General features: G+C 38.4%; 1 protein-coding gene across 4 annotated transcripts in view; it reads right to left on the reverse strand.

Annotated features, from left to right (window-relative positions):
* Window positions 1-20,890, reverse strand: part of ITSN2 (intersectin 2) — an 80,104-nt gene that overhangs the window by 43,135 nt on the left and 16,079 nt on the right. For all 4 annotated transcript variants that reach the window (XM_015620804.3, XM_015620801.3, XM_015620803.3 and 1 more), the window contains exons 3-7: window positions 5,953-6,045; window positions 4,228-4,291; window positions 2,533-2,696; window positions 1,060-1,257; window positions 632-728 (exon numbers count right to left, since the gene is read on the reverse strand). In XM_015620804.3, the coding sequence (XP_015476290.1) occupies window positions 632-728; window positions 1,060-1,257; window positions 2,533-2,696; window positions 4,228-4,291; window positions 5,953-6,045 (616 nt within the window). The remainder of the gene's footprint in view (window positions 1-631; window positions 729-1,059; window positions 1,258-2,532; window positions 2,697-4,227; window positions 4,292-5,952; window positions 6,046-20,890) is intronic.

Consider the following 20,890-nt stretch of genomic DNA (forward strand, 5'->3'; position numbering starts at 1 on the left):
TCAGGTGTGTGAGGAGCCCAGATCATGCACCCCACATGCTGAACAGGCAGCAGGGAAGCACAAAAGCCTCTGAGTTACTTATGGAACTGAGCTGGGGCAGAGGTGCCCTCAGGACCATTTTTTGGGAAACACCCCTGGATACTCAATTGGATAGATAAGCCCAGTCCCTCACTTTAGTCCATGGCAAAGCTCTAAAATCAGTGAATCAGAGCAGCTGATTATAAAGATCATAATCATAATCTTCTATTATTCATAAAACAAATTCACATATAAATATTGATAACAAACCCTATTCTAACATGCCCACTGATTACATGGTGCCCTCTATAATGAATGAGCATTGCTTTTAGAACCACTTAGTAAGGTTTGTTTCTATTTACTAATGAGGTACATTCCCTTCCTTTTGGCAGTGCTCATCTGACCTCCTTGCCTACTTTGGATATTTTTGTCAATTTACTGAAAATATTACCTATTGTGCATATAAAAACAAAATTTATTTTTAGACTTGATAGGTCACATTAGATAGATTAATTTTTAACAAATGTACTTTGAGAACAGAAATGTTCCATAAATTTTGGACGGTATACTACTGAAGTGTAAGATACAACCACTTTAAACTTAACTTCCATACCTGCTAGATCCTAAATCAATTAGTGACTGTGCCTTCTGCATACTGGAACCACCAAATCCTCCTGCCATAGGGCCTAAAGAACCAGTATGAGGCAGAGCTGGAACAAGAAGAAACAAAAAAATTAACCCCAGAACTGTAAAGCAACTGGGTATAAGATAATGCTTCATAATCAATATTCACTTTGATAGAAGTAAGAAAATCTAATCAGTGTCTTATTGTTATGATTAACTAGTTAGAATAGAATTAACAAATGTGAACTTCGGAGAAAAAAAACATTTCTAGGGTTTTCTGTCAGGAGTTTTTTGTTTGGTGTGGTTTTTGTTTTTTTTAAACTCTCATGCATGTGTTAGCATTCCTGTCTGAAATAAGCCATAGGGAAAATAAGATTTACAATTCTGAGAGCAAAAACTGGACTGTGCTATACTTACTTGAGGAGAAAGGTACGGATAAAGGCTGTAGAAGGCTGGATGTTCCATTTGGCAACGAGGAGGTACTGACAGAAGGCACCAGGGGAGCAGAGATAACCAAAGGAGGAATGGAAGTCATGGAGGTCAGAGACATGGGAGCTAATGGTGTGATCGCAGACACAGACGTTGGCATGGACAGATTTGGCATACTACCCATTCCTAGAGCAAAATCCAATAAGTCATGATTTAACATTGCAGAGGCTTCAGCAAGAAACTGGGTTCCTTATGTGATGCAGAAACTACACAAAGCAACCGGTGTCTGGAATACAATCAGTTAAAACAGATTGTAAAACAGCTCATGTACAATATTTACTTTTCCTCTAAATTAAGGCAAGACAGCTCACAGGGGAAAATACACTGAAGAACAGGAATTTAAAAAGAAAAATCTTGACAAGCAAATTAATTTTCAAGGTAGGTTTAGCTACTATTTTCACAATAGAATAAGTTCTCGTTTTCTGTAATTGCAGCTATACCTATTTCTTTAACAAGCCTGGCCCCTGAGAGAGAATTACAACCTCAAAAGCTGTGACAATCCTCCACAGGGAAAAGCTGCTGCTGTTTCTGAACTAAATCTCTTCCAAGTATCAGCCCTGGAAGAATCCACAGAGGTAAAAGTTCCTTATTAGGGACCCATGCTTATAGAAGGGTTTCTGGAGGTAGCTGCCTGAGGCAAATTAGGACACTTGAATTACTGTCTGCATCTTGTGGAAGACAACAGTACTGGTGAGATGATGGAAAGTTATAGAGGTAACTATGCCAACCACAGCTCCCTGTAAATGCATGCCCTTGTACCCAAACACATGAGATTCGGGTGATTTTAAATCATGTATGTCATTCATATATGCATACATTTAATTTCAGCATAGAAGTGTGCACGCTTTGCAACCCAGCTCAAGTCACTGTGGATATTTCGTGCTATAAAACAACACAATAACAAGCATGCACTGAATCCCCAAATACCATCAGAAAAAAAAAAAAAAAAAAAAGTCAAAGTAATTCTATTCAGTTAATCACATAACCAAAACAGACAATCTGATTCACTTTGAAAAAATACGTAAAATAGCTGCTCTACCAAAACTATGACCTTTGACTACATTTAAATTTAAAACCCCCAAGTATAAATAGGTGACTCAGTGTGAGTGAGACAAAAAAAGACCACCACTACAAAATGAGAGCCAGTAAGTCAGATGGCAGATGTGAATGGCCTTCTTGTCAAAACTGAATAAAAGCTTTTCTTTATTAAAAGTCTTCAAAGAATCAATTATCAAAAATATCAAGAAAGTGACCTGGTGAATTTCCTAAATCAGAATATCCTTTTTTCTTGTTTCATGCTGATTCACTAAATTTTCATGGTCAGATTAATGCTTTTATTTGGCTGCAATTAACTGTGTTTTTTTACCTCCGAACACTAATTAATTATATATATATAAGTACCAAAGCGAGCTGACATTAGTGGTGAAAACCCTGGAGTTTGTTTCATGACAGGAGGGAGAATTGAAGGCAAGTTCTGTCCTTGCAATTTCAGCTTGATGAGTTTCATGGCTATGGAGAACTCCAGTTGATCCATTTTTCCATCCCTGTTCAGGTCCGAGAGTGTCCTTGAAATAAAATAGAATTATAGAAGAAAAAGAAAGTAAAAGTTTTTGATCAGTGAGAAGCTTTCCTACTAGATTTATTTACTGTTTTTGCATAGGAAAACAAGAAACTCATTGCAAAGTAGATTTTCTACTTTTGCTAACATTCATACCTCTGAGAAGTTTGAGTACCCACTTCTGCAGAGTTCAGTTTTGAGCTTGCTATATATTAAACAAGTAATTTGCAAGAAAACATTTGGGAAAGCAGAAGTCTCTTGCCCAGTGAATACACTTGGTGCCTCTGCTGCAAGCCTCTGCTATGTATTTCTTTTTGCTCCCAGCCAGAATCATTATTTTAAATTAATCCTTGGTAAGCTAAAGAATTAATGTAAGAATCTGGAACAGGATGCAGGAGGATGCAGAAACCTCCTAAAGGCACTGTACACTACTATGAAAACTTCATTAATTCACAGTGGTGAATTAACCTCAGAGTGGTGAGGTTTTCTAAGCCTGATACTCACACTGTCTTCCTTTTGACAGTTCTCCACATAAATACAACAGGAAATATATGCAACAGTGCACACATAACCTCAAAATTTCTGGTCAGATGGATAATACAAAACACCATTTAAGCATGCAAGGACCAAGCACGAGAATGTAAATAAAATCAGAAGGGGGAAAAAAAATAGAAAAAAAAAATAGAAAAAAAACCAGACTAATGTTAAGCTTCACTTTTCCTTTGATTCTGTTACTGCTCAGTACAAAACCCCAAGGCCCCACAGAAAAATCTTTCCCCTCTTTTCTAGTCACTGAGGTGTCTGGTTTAAAGGTGAATATGACGGTGATGCTGGTTGGACATGATGATCCTAGAATACTTTTCTAACCTTAACAATTAACAATTAACCTTAACAATTCTGTGATTCTATGTGTTTGAAGGAAAAACTAACTTGTATTTAGTTATTTTGTTTAACACTTTCTCTTAAAGTTGTTCTTAATTATGATGAGTCTCAAATACATGTCTTTTAGCACATGCATGTCTTGGTTACAGCCAAGTACCCCAAACTGAGCACAAGATTCTAGTGAGGACTGAGGGTTACAGAGAAGAAAATCTTTCAAGTGTTGCATTCAGCACATACATGCTACAAGGAACAGCACTTTTTCCAGCTGTATTTCAACTGTTGCTGTATTACAGCATTGCTTGGTATCTCACATATCATAATTGTCCTTCTACTAACTTTTTCTGTGACTTTAGATTTTCTCTTGTCTTCTACTTTATGTGTAATTCAATCCCTTAATGTAGTTCAAAAACACTGCATTCAGCATGATCCAATTTGAAACATCATAAATATGCAAAAATGACTGAGCTTCAGTTAACTGTTGGTACACATATGGGCTGAACCTTCCTCTAAATTTAATAAAATTAAAGCAATGATTCAGACACTTTCTACCCTGTCTGCTGAAACCCTCTGTGAAACAACACAACACAGCAAAGGTAGCATTTGAATGCTATGCCTCAGGAGACCTTAGAAAAAGCAAACAATAAAGAATACCTTACCATATTTGAGCAAGGATTGAAGCTGGCAGACCCGATTGCAAAAAAAAGTTACGTGCTTGATCACCTGTGATAAACAAGGAAAAAAAGACAGACTTTTATACCAGAGACAGATTTTTGAAGAGCTCAGCACTGTCCTGGGGGATCAGTTTTTGTAAGAAATCCCCATGCTGGATGCCAAGCTCTCCAGGGCTTTTTTTCCAGATTTTAACACTGGTGACAGTGATTGTCAGACATCCATTTATTCCATAATTCCCGATCTTTGCTCTGAAAAGTGATTTCAGATAGCTATAAAAACTTCAACAGGTCACAAATCAACAGCTGCCAACATCTTAAAAGATGCGTGAAATAAAGAATGACTGAAAATTTAGTCCTGCCCCAGTTACTTATGCACGAAAGGATGAGAATGCTGTTTCTTTTCTTCTCTATCCCATCTAACTTGAGCCAGTATTGTGTCTCTAGAAAAACTAGGAAAACACCATGTTCTAAATAATATTCTTTTCTGACAGAAAAGACCTATGATTTCAGTATTTCAAGAAGGGAATAGGAACTATTGTGCAATCCCATACCAAGTTCCACATCAATCTGTATACATAATAAACGGATGGTGGTTTTTATGCCTACATCTGAGTGAATTACAGATGCTTAAAACTAAGACTTCAGGTTCCTCTTTCAGCTCTCTCTTGTATTCATAAACAACCTTTTATTTCAAGCATTTGCCAAATAAATAACAAGCCTGCAGATGTAGATGCAGGTAAGAGCCCAGATGTGGCCTAAGGGTAGTCCCTGAGGCTGCACAGTTTTCAGCTGGAGGTAAACACCAACCTCCCAGTGCTGTTTGGCCAAACCAGGAGTTAGGTGCCATTTAGCCAGATGAGCATGTTTCAAACAGACAACTTTCCACTCTCTCCTTAGTTTTTCCAGCCCCCAAAGAGGAAAAGCAGGGCCAGTGGAGCAACTAGATAGGGCATTACTGGATAGCTAGGCATGTAGGAGCGGTTGGGGCTGGTCTTTAGTGCCCACCCACCCATAAAGAATGAGTCATTCTTAAATTAAGACATCTGTGCCAATGAAATTTGGTCTTTCTTGATATCAAAAGCAGATTTGAAATTTAAAACCTGCAAATTCTGAGGTGCATAGCAACGTGACCCAATTGTCTCAGAGGAGACGCAGCTGAGTGCAACTGGAACTGACAGCAGGCCCTGCAAAATGCCATTTAGTCCACTTAGTCTCTGCTGAACGGACTCAACATCCCAACGGCCCAAATTTCAAGCAGCTGCTAACAAGGACAAGCTGTCAGCATCCCTCTCCCTGCCTCCTCCTCCCTAACAATGGTATCTTACAGCACAGCATTCTCTCAGACTGAGGAGAGCCACTTCTGCTGTGTCTGGTGTCACTTGCCACAACAGCTAAGTCCAAGTGCTCCCTGGCAGCCGCCCATCTGAGCATGGATTTTGCCTGATATTCCTTGGTTTCTGAAACTAGGCAGAATGGCAGCACACAGCTGGTGGCTGCAGAAGTGACAGGGTTAAACAGAACAGCATTCCCGTGCCAGACTTCAGAGGAAAGCTTGTTAAGTTTACTAATAACCTGTGGCTGGTGGCCTGAAGAATAGGGTTATTAGTCACACAACAAAGGGCTAGAAATAGGATGCAGTTCTCAAACTGTTCTACAGAGATAGGTATGTGTACACAGAAGTTAATGTGTAATGCAGAGCCTCAGACCAACCTGTGATGTAACCTCCCGTGGGTTTAAGGCTATCAAACTGCTTGTCATGCTTGGCCCGCTCTTCGGAGGTGATGGCCCATATATTTGGCCCTCCTGGAAAAAAAACCCAAAACGAATAAACAAAAAGCAATGAACAACCAAATAGGCTGAAAACTTTCAAAAATAAAGCACATCACTTGCAAAAGAAAAGCTTGGCTTTCTCAAGAGACAAAGTTAGATGTGGACACACCCAGCTCCTACCAGGTTTGGCAAGGACGTTATGCAACACAAACCTGCTTCCCAGATGTGCGAGCCAAGCTGGAGACAATCACCCAGCCAGACTGCTTCACCCTCGGCTTTTAAACAAACTCTGTTGTCCTTCAAAGCTGGTGTAGAGCAGCTTCCTGTCGCTGCTGATTGTTTGCAGCCTTGGGCAGGATGTGTCTCACCATCCCCTGTGTGAGCCAAGCACTCCCCTGGCTCAGTGATGAACTAATGGCATTTGGTGTCACCCAGGTTCTCATGCACAGGGCTGACACCCTCCAGGTGCCAAAAAGGCTTTCACTTGTCTTGCCAACACTCTAAAAGCAAAATTGGGACTGCTAACAAAAATAATTTGTTTTTGTCTGACAAAGAAGTGGCATTTTGGGCTGTTTTTCTTAAAACAGCATGCAATTTCCACTTTACATTTTTCAGTACTTCATGAAGTATAAAATATTACAGCCTGACAGCAGGAATGAGAAGTTACAGGGAATAACTGTGTTTACAGAGTTGTGCTGGTAATACCAGGCAGAACCAGATGGACTGTCAGAAATGCTGCAACCTGCTGCATAAAGGTCAGGGTGTGCATCCTTTGCAGGAAAAGCAGCTTGCCAGAAATAATTTGGTTTGTTTTCTAAGTAGGAGGAAGTTTTAGTCGGGAAGTTCTTGACAAATATTTAATTTTTCAAATCAATGAATGCAAGAATTAGCTAAAATTCTGAATGGAACCACTCAAAATAGTATTGAAAGTTTATTACATGTAAAACATTCTAAAATTACATTCTGCTATTACTACTTCCAAAGAACTGTTAATCTGTTCAAGTGTTTGCATTGCTCACTAAAAGACAGTCAAGGGAATAAATAATTCTTCTAATAAGATATTAACAACTTGCTTTAAAAGCCACAGCACTTTGAAAAAAAGTTACCATAAAATGCTTTCTCTTCCTACATAAACCTTATTTCAAAGCTTTGAATCTTCAAAATTTCAAGAGGTTTTTGCACTGTTTTTCAATGTATAACAGCAAAGTTGAAGGGACCATGAGCTGATATACTTGCCAATACAGACACAGTAATGATGTTAATCATCTTAACAGTGTTTATCAACATAAAGAAATACATTTTTCTAAAAAGACTTAATTTTTCCTCTTAAGAAGGGCCTGTTAAAACTGTATTTCTCTTTGCATATGTACAGATTTAATTCTTCACCCTTGCTCCCTTAGTAGAGAAATAAAATAGTTAAAAAGACCAGAACAAAACAGAAACTCACTGGGGAGATGTATGACAGAAAAGATGTGAGGGCATTAGGATACAATCTACACACTTGAGTTTGGAGTTTTGCTTCTCTCTCTTGAGGATATACCATTTTTTTACTTTGGTCTCAATGACAGTCTTCTTGTATGTTACATATCAAACTGCACTTCAAGAACACCCACCCTTTTTTCCTCTGATTAAATGAGCATAAATAAATTTAGATTAGATACTGATAATAAAGTGAAGTAAATCTGAATCAGATGCCTAGAAGTCAACAGGCACTGCAAGTATTACTGTAAAACACTAATGAGGACAACTTACACCCAACAGCAAAAATTAGAGCAGCACTTAGACTTCTTTAAAGTGTTAATTTTAAGATACAAATGGGAAGTGCATAAAATGTGGTTAGATTACAGAAATTATCTCAACCAGATGAAAAAATGCTCCTAAAGCTGCCAGCAGCCACTTCAGAGAAATTGAATATTTTTTTCATTTTTGAAAAGCAAAATATTAACAACATTACATTTCCCTTCTATTAAATATTCCTCTTGGAACATCTTTTGAAGCAGGTAGCTGCAACACTCTTCTGCTTTTTAAAATCAACAACAGAAGGATTAAGACCACCATACTATATTCACATGGTCAGTGGGTGCAAAGTGATAAAAACACAGTAACATTTCTTGACTGGAGTTATGACCATCACCATAGCCCCTCTAGAGAATCCAATTTAACAGTGTAAGGCAACTTTTGTTTATATATTCAGAATTTCTTGCTTATATGTCACAAGTTAAGCTAGAAGATGGCAATCAATCTTGCAAACCTAACATATTTCTGTATTCAAAGACTTGTTTTACTAACTGATAAATTCTATTTCCTCTCCAATTATGAGGTTCAGCATTCTACGCAGCATTGTCTCAAATGTGTTAAAACCTTGCAGGTTAGCAAATCCCCAAATTCACACCTGTAGCTGGATGATGATTAAAATCTCATTCAACAAGTGATCCAAGATCCACAGTCACTCATTCTCATTTTTACATTCTTTAACACACCCAAGAACATTGCTATTTTTTGCACACTTGATATTTTGCACATTTTACCTCTGGAATGACATCTTTAAAGTCCTTTCTGCTCCATGTTTGTGATTCTAAGATGTAGTCCAACACCCCTGCAAGGAGCAGGAACATCTTCCACTAGCCCAGGTTGCTCAGAGCCTCATCCAACATGGCCTTGAACACTTCCAGGAATGGGGCATCCACAGCTTCTCGGGGCAACCTGTTCCAGGGCTCCACCAACCTTGTAGAAAAATTCTACCTTACATCTATTTAAAATCTACAATTTTTAAATTTAAATCCATCACCCCTTCTATCACAGCAGGTCCTGCTAGAGTGTTCCCACCTTTCTTACAGGCCCCCTTCAAGTACTGAAAAGGCACAGAAAGGTCTCTCTGGAGCCTTCTCCAGGTTGAACAACCCCAAGTTTCTTGCAAGTATAAATTTTGTTTTAAGAAAGAAATCTTTAGAGTCTTTAAAACCACATTATTATATCAGCAAGTGCTTCTACAGCCTTCCACAGTCCTAGTGAGTCAGTGCAAGCAGCTGTCATGGAATAGTGGTAACTACAAACACACATTATCAAAAGCACATTGTGGGAATGTTTCAGGGAACCAAATATACACCCTGAGAACACCAACCTGCCAATAATTTATTTTCAACAGTAAGAAAAAATTCAGATTCTCCCTTTCCCTAAGGACAGAGACTGAGAATCTTAGTTTTCTAATGTGATTCATTCCATAAAGATATGCTCTCTGCTGGTTTCTTTTTAGGCATGGAAGAAAATGTAGTAAGTCTTAAAATCCAGTGTATAAAAACATTGATTTTTAAAAATATAAATACTCGTAGCAGGAATTAGAATCTAGAGAACAGCACCCCTTTAAGTCAGCACACCTCCCAGTGAAATTTTAGTGCTTGTCTATGGCTGAACAAATGCCCAGAAGATTAAGTTTTATCCTAACATCACTTGAGAGAGTGTCTGTCATCTGCAGCCTGAACTAGAACAGGTCATTATTTTCTGAATAGAGGTTAATAACTGTTGGACAATGGAAGTATTTGTGTAAAATAAATATTAAAAACCCAGTGCTTCTGGTAGGGATCCACAGTGAAGGCAGTCAAACCCCACCCACACTTATTATTTAAAGGATTCACTGTTTTTTTCAACTCCCACCCCATATGCCACAGAAACTACATAAAGAGCAGAGCACAAGAGGGAAGACTGAACCACTGTGAATGCTTGCATTTAGCTTAACCAGGTGCTCACCGTTCTTTTGATGGTATCCCTGGTGACACAATTAAGAAAAGTAAAATCTGTGTACAGAAAAGCTCATAGGAAGATTTCTCAAAATACCATGTGAAAATACCATAGCAGTCTATCTGAAACAAACACTTCCAACAATGGGACTCACAAGGTCTTGGCAATTCCACAAATAACATCACGACACCACTCTCCACAGCAATTTTATATACTTAATTGTTATATACTTACAACCAAGACCATCACAGAAACACAGCTAACATTAGTCTGAAACTCAGTTCTCCTGCACTATCACCATCAAACCATGCTACGGAAAATCATGCTACAATCCTCATAAATATTGTGATTGCTCCCCAAAACTTCCACAAGTGATAAAAATGGCCACTCAGTACAACTGCTGAGAAAAGTTACACTGCCTGTTTTACACACAACCATGTCCTGGGCATGCTGAACTGTGATGATATTCCTTTTCAGGGAAAGGCAAAACTGCAGGAAGAGTCAAACATCTGCTATTCAAGATGTATCATCTAAACTTGTCTGGCTTAGCTCAGCCATGTTTTTGCACTAACATGCCTTCAGTTCCAGTGTTGAGAAACATCTTGCCTGTAAACCAAATCCAATTAATTCTGCATAGGGACATTGCTGCTCTTCTTCTGTCCACACAGCCCCAGTCCTCACTCATGGCAAGTCATACATGAATAACAAACCAAACTGCAGGTACCACAGACCTCTCTGACCACAGGATGGGCAAGAGACATGAATCTCCTTGATGGAGCAGTGCTGAACCTTTGGCTGTCCAAGCAGCAGTGAGCTACAATACTTGTACAGATCAGCTCCCCACCAGAAATCAAAATACAGTTGTTACTACATGCTCTGTAGTATGCTCTCAAGAGAGGCTTTGCTGCAGACAATCAATAGTACATTACTTTTCCGACTCAGCTTAAATTTCCTGGAGATTTTTGAGATCTAAATAATTTTTCCCAGCTACAACTGACAACATTTTGGAGGGAAAAACGGTATAATGTCTCTGACAAGAAGATATCTCACTAATTTATTATTCTTCAAAATAGGTTACTTTAGGATCTTACAACTTCATACATGAAGCCAACACTATATTTGACTACCCTACATTTTTAGGAATCAAAACTCAAGAAATGCTGAACTTGAGATATTTTCCTGACAAAGACTTTTCCTAGAACAAAGTAAACTACCGTCTTCACCTGCAAAGAAAAGCCAGAAGTCTATCTTAGTAAGATTTCTGGAAGACAGAGGCCAAATTTTCTTTCTTTTCAGGAGAAGGCTGGTACTTTCAGAGAAAACTGAATAGATGTCAGCACTGGCAATTGCTCTCGATATCCAATATTGGAAACCCAGACTTCACATAAGAAATTTCTCCACAGATTCCCTAGTCCAAAACAGAAAACCAACAGTGAAAGGTCCTTTACTTTCACACTCCAAAACTCCACAACACATCCAAGAGTTCAACATCACATGTGGAGTCTGACCATGTAAAAAGTCCATATGGGATAACAAAGACCCAAACACCCAAAGCTAAATATGCTTTCAACTTAATTCTCAAGACTTCTCTGAAGATGACAAAATACAGACTGACCTCACTTGCATGTAACAGGTATTTCTGTACTCAGTGTGGCTGCACTCACAGTTTTTTATTGTTGGAAACGAGTGACTTTGCTATTGATTAGACATCTTCAGTTTCTTTAAGTTAATTTTAAACAAAAGACATCTCTAGAGGTGAGAGTAGGGATGTCCAGCATTTCAGGAAAGCTCCAGAAATGTCTTTGCAACACTGCATCAGACAGATAACCTTTTGAATAAAATAAAGGACTTGCTTTGATGGGCTGCCAATGTCAAAAGGGAAACAAACCCTGTTCTTTACTTAAAACAGTAAATCACCATTGAAAAAAGACGGCAGTCCTAGAAGAAAAGTAAATAGACTTGAAAATGCTCTGTAAGACTTCTGCCACTGGTTAGTACTGCCCATAGGCCAAGGGAAGCTATAGAGAGAACAGCAAGATTACTGATAAGGAAAAAACATGTATTTCTCACATTCTCCAGAATGTCTTTGTTTCTCATTCACAGGCATTGCCTGTTTTTCCTCTAATAAAAACTATGCTCCTACAACTAAAAAGTTAATTAACTCCACAGAGATAATAAACCTAAATTGTAAGAGAATTCCTTGTACATATAAATCATGAGGATTATACCACCACCTCTGTAACCATCAAAAAATCTAGCATGAAGATTCATAATGACCTTAAATAAATATTTATCCCTACATTTAAGGACAGGGAAATATCAGCAGAGACATGCAGCAACATGCCTCAAGCTGTATAACAAGGGGTTTTCCTAAATGGAACCAGCAATCACATTACAGTCTCCTATTAGGAGCCTCCAGAGAGTTGTATGGTCTAGGACATATTAGGATAAATCTAATAATTCCAGTCTTTCTGTGTTTGCAGATAAATTTACCACAGAAGTACTTATCACAGATTAGATTTAACACTCCCAAATGGGATACTGAATCAGACTTCCAGTTCTTCCTCAGTGGTGAGTAAACACTCCAGGAGTCTGAAAATACACAGAACATTTTTACCATCAGTCTGAATATGAGATTCTTTATCAGTGTTACTGCAATTTTCAGTATTTGCTTCCCTCCTTCGTTGTTGATTCTATATATCAAACACAGGAAAAAAAAATTACTAATAATCAGCATTTACCCTTATTTAGGTATGCTAATGTGCTGTGAACTACTACTGTGGAGGCTTTGGGTCCACCCCAAAGCATCACCTGCTCTTCCTTGAGAATTGCACCTGCTATTCCCAGCTTCCACAATCTCAGGCCATGGCAGGAGCCACATGAAATCTCCTTTCACAATACCTATATTAATTCCCAATTGCTCATCCTACCAGAAATGCTCCATGGAGGCTCTCAGTTTTATTAAGCAACACCAAGGCAGCTGCCAGAGGAAAAGGGTATCTGTTTCTGTGCTTAACTGTAACTTCAGCAATTTCTCTTTGTGTGCACATAGTTAAAAGGAAAAACTTGTAGCTGAAGCATGTTAAATACAAGGAAACATGATTCCCCTTCAATTTTGCAATTTCACTAAATTTACAAAGAATTGTTCCCACTGAAGCCAAGAGAACTTTTAAAGATTTTAAAGCATCTCTGGCGTGTTATCCAAAAATAGCTGGTATCTGCAGACTGGTTGTTAAATACTGTCAGGCACATGCAAGACTGCAAGATTTGGCCAAGAAAAGCTTGTTTAATTGAAGAACAAAATTAAAGAAATGTGGACAAAACAACAGCAGCCATATTGCATTTTAGAGTACAATTCATATTCTTTACATTATGTACAGGATTTCCAGGTATTTGGTATACTGGGAACCCTCAGGTTGAGCAGTTCACTAAAATCAGATATTGAGCTTGTTTAAACTATCCACCTGCTCCAGTGATTCAGAATTCTGTCTGGTGATCTTGAGACTGGCAGCCCCCACTTTGGTACACAAAATCCATCCATAAGGGGGGAACACTGGAACACAGAACACTCCGTGCCATGCAGTGATCGCAACATAGAAACATAATCCATGCTTTTAGGAGGAGTATAATCCCCAAAACAATTTAGAGATACATAATAGTGTAATCCATGCTAACAGTATAGATCCAATTCTTTTTTGAACTCTATGGCACATTTGACTATTCCAAAGCACTTAAACTATCAGTTTGTAAGACCAGGATAGTATTTCTACACTTTATAAATATCACAGAATCTTTTAGCTCATTAAGGCTATCCATTTTCAGCAGATCATTTTTAACTAAATTATTGCCAATTCCACTGAAGCACTAAAAAAAAAAAACCAACCCACACCAAGGAAGCAAAATACTGAAAAAAAACCCCAAAAATAAAAGGGTTTAAAGTTTTGTTAAAGCTCCACTAATGTAAAAGCACTAGAAATGTGTATAAACTTGACGGTATTCTGAACTGCAAATTAACATGCTACCTTTTACATTGTTTTCTGTAAAATTATTGACAATTTAGTCAAAAGGGTTTTTTTTAAGTTTTAATGAAGCAAGCTTCCTACTTCTCATCAAAAAGTGCAATCACTGTAACTTGCCATGTTGGTAAACTCATGTTTTATTCTTAGAAATTAATTACTTTGCCTCTCCTTACATGGAGAAGTTGGCACATAGAGCTGGGCTTAACCTAAGCCTTTGTCAGATATAGATTCAATACCAGCAATTAATATAAAATTATTTTCTGCCTAATTCTGGAGAAACAATGCCAGTGAAACCAGCTGTAGCTGATGAGTTATATTGATGCAGAACATGAAACAAGCCCCTTCTTGTATCCAATGACAGTTCTGTCTGTCAGGCCCAGAATCAGAACCACAGAATCATTTAGGTTGGCAAAGACCTTTAAGATCATGGAGTCCAGCCATTAACCCAGCACTGCCAAACCCACCACTAAACCACAGCACTCAGGCATCACATCTTTCAAATGCCTTCAGAAAGGTGACTCCACCACTGCCTGGGCAGCTTGTCTAATGCTTGACAACCCTTTCAGGAAATAAATTTTTTCCAGTATTGCATCTAAATCTCCCCTGGTACAACTTGAAGCCATTTCCCCCTGTCCTCTCACATTTGTAAAAAAAGACCAACACCCACCTGGTTCCACCCTCTTGTCAGGAAGTTGTAGATGGTGAGAAGGTCCCCGCTGAGCCTCCTTTTCTCCAGGCTGGGCCCCTTCCCCAGCTCCCTCAGCTGCTCCTCATCAGAGCTGTGCTCCAGACCCTGTCCCAGCTCCGTTCCCTTCTCTGGACACGCTCCAGCCCCTCAATGTCCTTCCTGAACTAAAGGGCCCAGAACTGGACACAGGATTTGAGACACATGCTATTCCAGTGTCCAGCACAGGGGAATGGCAATTTCCCTAAACCCGCAGTTCATACTTTTGGATGGATTTTAAAAATGGAGAGAAGAAAAAAGTCACACCAACAAGAGTTTTTCCAATGGAAGGTAAGAAAAGGTTAAGTAAGCAATATTATCATGGCATAATATAATCATACGTTGCTAAATTCTCCAGCTTTAAGGCCTGCCTCATTTTGCTTTTAAGGTGAGCAAACTTCCAGCTGACAAAACCCATGGCCTTCCTTCCCAGCCTGACACAGAAGATGGAAGAGATGCTTACCCTTCAGTTAAGGACAAGTTAGAAGCTTTTTTGAGTAAACTCATCAAGTTCAGTTTGTATAGTATCAAAGCCTTCCATGAGGAAAATAAAAATTTTTAGTCAGCGTATTTGTGGACAAAAGATCACCAAAGCTTAGACAAAACATTTCTAATCCTGGAAATGGATGTTTTACACTGCTGCTGCTCACCAGCATTCACAAAACAACCCTGTGACTTAATTAAAAATTTACAAAAGAACAATTTGTTTAATTATTGTCTAGCAAGCCTCTGCGGAGCGCAGCAAAACTAATAAGATTCAGGTGAGTTTCCATCTGTGGCAGCCAATAAATCTTTCTGCAGGAGGAGAAATGCTGGGAAGAGGAAGGAAAGTGAACCTTGGGAACCAGGGAAGAGGATGCAAAGTGAACCTTGAAATTATGTGCAGTAAAGGAAATCATTCTCCCACAAAGACATACACTGACAAAGTCAGAACAGAATTCTGTTTCAGGAATATTAGGTCCTTTCTAGTAATTTTTGTAGTTCTCATCACTATCTGGCCATCAGAATAAAAAAAAATCAAAAAACCATTTCCGGGTTCTCAGGCTTGAGGAGGAAGTCTGGGACCAGGAGGAAAGCTGATGGGTTATATTTGCAATGGGGAACTGGGGGATACAGACTTGAAAGAGAAGATGAAAACAGACAAACAAAAAAACTCCCCCAAAAATTACACAGGAAGGGTGGGAGAGAAGAAAAAATGAAGAGGCATTTCCTGAATTATCTTGGAATAAAATAAAAATAGGAGATAATTCAGGAAACAAAACACAGTAACAGTCCTTCCAGCAGAGGCTGAGATCCCAGCACAGAGTGACAGTCTGAGCCAAGCATGTGGTGGTGGTGCTGCTCCAGGATGTCTCCTCAGCCCCAGTGCAGCTCCTGAACCAGAGATACTGCCTCGTCAGCAGAAGGAAAATCCAGCTATCTCTGATCATTTAAGGAATCCAAGTTGTCATCCACAACTTCCTACAGCTTTCATTGTTTATTTGACACAGTGCAAAGTGCTCTGTATGACTGAGATCTGCCAATGGTACTTTCATCTGATACTGGTTAATCCATGTGTTATCAGAGAGTAATTATCATTCCCTTGCCTGAAAAATAATGGATGACCTTGGGAAGGTGGCATCTACTGTTTCCACCCTTTCATTTCCAAGCTGAAATGTCCTAGTCAATTCAATGAATCCACATATGGAAAAGGTTCTGTACCCTCAATCATTCTTGTTACTATCCTCTTTGTAACTTCTAGTCCTGGCAGAAAGAAAACACGAAGGAAAAACTGAAAGGAAACACAAAGGAAACAGAAGCAAGAATAAGAGAGTTTGCTTAAACAGTACTCCTTAGAAAGTTAAATTACTAATTAGCAGAACCTGCCAACTATATCCAGTACACATAAAATATTACTTTCCTAGCACACATGGGGGTTTGATTTGAAATATAATAAATTAAAAACTGTTTAATTTATATTCATACAACAATTGGCATCAGTTTATATCACAGTCCCTAATCCTGCTTTACCAGCAGCTCATAGGGACATTTACAGGCTAGAATTTGGAACAGAATTCTTCCCAGGGTATTACAGTTATTAGTTTCTCAGTTGCCAGAAACCACCAATTTAGCAAGCTTCTTGGGCCAAAAAAGCCCCCAAAGGGGGGAAAAGAAAGAAAAAGAGAAAAAAAAAGGGAGAAAAAACCAAGAACACAGCAACCATATAATAGCCATGGCACAGATCTTTCCTCCTCAAGTTTTGATTCCATGTACTGTTTCCAAAACATCTTAAGAGACAGTGAGTGCTAAAAATTAGTTGTGAGTTGTTCACTGCGAGAAACAAACTACCAAACCAGCAAACAGATCCATTTTCTTCTGCTAGCCTTAAACTCGATCATTTCACTAGGTACCGTGTTGCTTTTCAGCTATGAAAAAACACAGTGACTATTTCTTCCCTTGTTAGCATTTTCTATACTGTTACTGCTTTACAGGATTTTGGCTCTCTCTAAAAAAAAACCTAAACTCTCCTTAGCTGCCTCTCAACTAAACTAAACAACTCTCACCCATTTAGTCTCACGTAGCATAGGGGCCACAAACTCTCTGTGGCCACCTTTTTCACAGGTATCCTTACTTTGTGTTTAATTCCAGATCCCTTTGTGTAACAGATTCTGGCAGCTACAGAGTGGATCATTTCCAGAAAAGGGAACTTAGTGAATGTTATCTTCAGGGCAGGTTAAAAAGGACTGTCTGTGTATTTCTTAATCCAATCTGAATACAGAGAACATGAGAAGTAAGAGGAGAGACTCTGCTGGCCTTCCAACCCTCATTAACTCCATCAGAGAGTTTATACAGTAACTCACACCTGTACATTTTATTTCCCCAAGCCAGAAGATTTCCTGTCAAACACAGAGCTATGGAAGCACTATTATTTGTTGCACAACAAATTTCACTTGTAACTGGTAAGAAAATATAAGTGTACCCTTTTCAGTACAGTTATACAAGTATGAATAACACAGTAACAGGTGCAGCATTCAGCAACAGTAAAACCAAGACTTTTCAAGGAAGATGTGTTTCCTAAATAAACAACTGTGCTGCAGAGATCATGGTTCAATGCTAAATCATGGTTATGAGAAGAAAGGCAGGGAAAAATGTCAGTGCATAATTTTAAATATACCACCTCTTATTTATATTGACATATATAAAAAAAGGTTTTAAGCAAATTACTTCAGCAAGAAGAAGTAAAAGAGCAATGAAAGTTCCTGATATTCACCTGTTCTCGAAACTCACATACAGAGAACTTCACATCCAACTGAAGCACAGATGTTTTAGCTTATTAAAATATCATCTGTGAAGACAGCCAATATGAATGACAGTCCCATGGACACTGACATTCTTTCAGCTTTCCAGGGTTTTGCCCCTTCCAGCTCTCTCAGTGATGATTTAAGGTTGCTGTCCCATTGTCAGAAAAACAACAGATGTCTGAAAGAACTGATGCAGTACACTGGAAATCCCAAACACACAAGATTCCTAATTAAAGTAATAGGGCATTATATAAATATGTTTGACAGACCACACTGCCTGAAAAATGTGTTTGTTCTTGCCATTATAATTAGTGGGCTAAACCTGAACTCATTCTGCCAATACTGATTAGTATCATCTATGGCCTGTTCAAAGTGATGATCACAGATGATTTGGAATTTAGTAGATGTTAAGATGGTGCCACTTCACACAATGCTCATCAACCCCGAATTGCAACAATCACATGAAGTGGTTTATCAGAGTAATGTATTTCACAAACTTGGGAGTTAAACCTCCAAGGAAATGAACATTTTAACAGTCAAAGCACTTTGAAACTTGGCCATGTTAGATTTATGTTTCTGAGTCTTCTCAGCTAAACCTTCAGCCTTCTGTTCCATTTTGGGAAAGTATTTGTAGATTTTCTTGCACTTTTTGTTTAGGGATCTATATGCTTTGAAGGAAAAACACCAGGAAGTCTCTCTGACATCCAAAATGAATATAGCAGCCTGCATTATAGTATTAGTATTCCAGATAAAAACCATCCTGGGTTTCCCACTCAGTGTAAACCTACGTTATAAAAGCTAACACATGATAATAACAAAAGGAAATCTTAGCAAGACAAAGCTATAGGCCTAGAGTAAGTTAACAGCTCAAGATCTAACACTAATCTTCATTATTATCTAATTCTTCATTACATTTTAGGAGCACAGGATTGGAAGGGACTTCCAAGGTCACCATGTGCAGACTGCTGCTTCTCCAAGAAATCCTAATATATTCATTCCTTCCTAAAATGCGAGTACTGCCTTACGGCAATCAGATTTCCTCCTTGACCATGGTCCAGAATGTCACTGCTGACAGAACCATTCCCATTTCCAGACCAACTGTATCAACAGCTAGTTCATCTCTATTTACCTTTGTGCTAACACTGTACTCAAAGACAAGTTAGCTTCCTTCTTTAACATTGTTCTTCCTAGTAAGAAAAAATAAAGAGCAAATTTATTTACTGAATAAGAAATGCAATGAAATTGAAATTAAAACCCAAAACAAAACAGTAAGCTTTTATCTGGGCAGGTTAACAAAGGCAATCCCTTTGTTCTTAGCACTTAATTAATTACACTGAAGCCCAGCTCTGGATCTATTTCACTCAGGGATTTTTTTCCCCCCTCTTAAGCAGATAACCCAAATTCTACCTTGTAACTCACAATATGTCTCACCAATGCCTGAAGCAATAGCACACAGCACTCCTTATTTCATCCACCACATTTTAGGATGCATTTCCTTTCCCTCAAATCACGTAATTACTACGTGATCCTCTAATACATCCGGTTGTCTTCCTCATTAGTCACAGCCAACTGCTGAGTTCCCAGCATACAGCAAGAATTCTTCTAGCCCATAATAGTATGGCTAAAAAGCTATTTGAAGTCAGCACAGCAGAAATGTGATGAAACAACCAATGATATGCAGCCCATACTGTGTAATTCTGGCAGGAAAACTACTCCAGACTTTTCCATCTTCCAATTTAACCAGCATATGTTTTCTTTTTACTGATATTGCCATAAATAACCATTAGGATTGAGATCATGATAAAATCCGTGAAGAATAACGTGACTACAACATTCTGATCTATAATTTGCATTTTCTTTCCCTTTTAGCCATTTATTTCTCTAATGAAATCCAACTATGGGATCTGTTACACATTTTCTTCAAAACTCAGGTATTGAAGAAGGCATAAAGTGCAATCTTCTGTTGTTAAAACCTATTTCCATTTACTCCATTACATCCACGTCTAGCTATTTTTTCCTTCTCAGATTTTCTCTTGCATCTTCCATGTGAATCATATTATCCTCACAATTAAATAGAAATAAGACACCTTGTATTCTGAAACCTACAGCACTATTTCTGACTTACAAGATTAAAGAAAACATAATATGGCAGACACACTGGAAATGTAATTTTTTGCAGGGCATGACAGTGGAAGATAAACACCTCCTGACTTGAGCATATGAATTTTGCTCCATATCAACTGACACCACTGCCCTCACTGAAAGGAAGGTTTAATTCATAAATAAAGACAGAGGAAATATTTGCTCATCTTATAATTTCTTTCCTTTTCCTATTTTTATATGGGAGAACAAGTTCTGATACTTGTTTTGCAAGGTCTCATTCAGCTTTGTATCTTTATCTACACTTGTTGACATTCAAGTCTACAGTTTCCATATCTACAATGCACACAAGGTGAAGAGTCAGGTTGCACTCAAGCAGTTTTAATTGAACTCTGATGTCCAGGGTTGCTCCTAACTCAAAAAAATTCAGACTGCAAAGCTTGAGACTGTCTTTTTTTTTAAAGAGAAAGTGCAGCAGAACATGTTGGTGTTTTACCCTTGACACTATGGAACTAGGACCTCACAGAACCCCTTACGTCTGCTTTAGTCTCCAACACACCTAAGTGCGAGGACATAAAATTCTATTCACAGCAGCACAAAATCCAGTTTTATTTGTGGAGGTTTAGAAGCACATGAAATGAGTTACAGCTATTACTTTCTACACCTCAGTTTATCAGAGATTTTCCTGCTGGACCACAGAAAATTTATATCAAAAGGAAACAGGTGGTAGAAGGGAAGAGAAACGGCAAATAAAAACATAAACAAAAAAAAAAAAAGCACAGCCCAAAAATTCCAATGGTACTTAAGTAAACAATGTAAAAGATACTGATCAGCAAATACTGCTTTCCTTGTTCCAGGTGGTCCCTTAAGATTGTATCTCCTCAAACCAAGACCCATCAGCATGGATATTAAACCCTGAACAAATCTAGCCTACAGAAGGAAGGAGAGTTGGAAAAGAAACATCTCGCAACTCCTTTCCAGCTGAAAAGAATCCATCCCATGGCAGTGAAGGTTACTTC

This window comes from Parus major, chromosome 3 (assembly GCF_001522545.3).
Source record: "Parus major isolate Abel chromosome 3, Parus_major1.1, whole genome shotgun sequence".
Lineage (NCBI taxonomy): Eukaryota > Metazoa > Chordata > Aves > Passeriformes > Paridae > Parus > Parus major.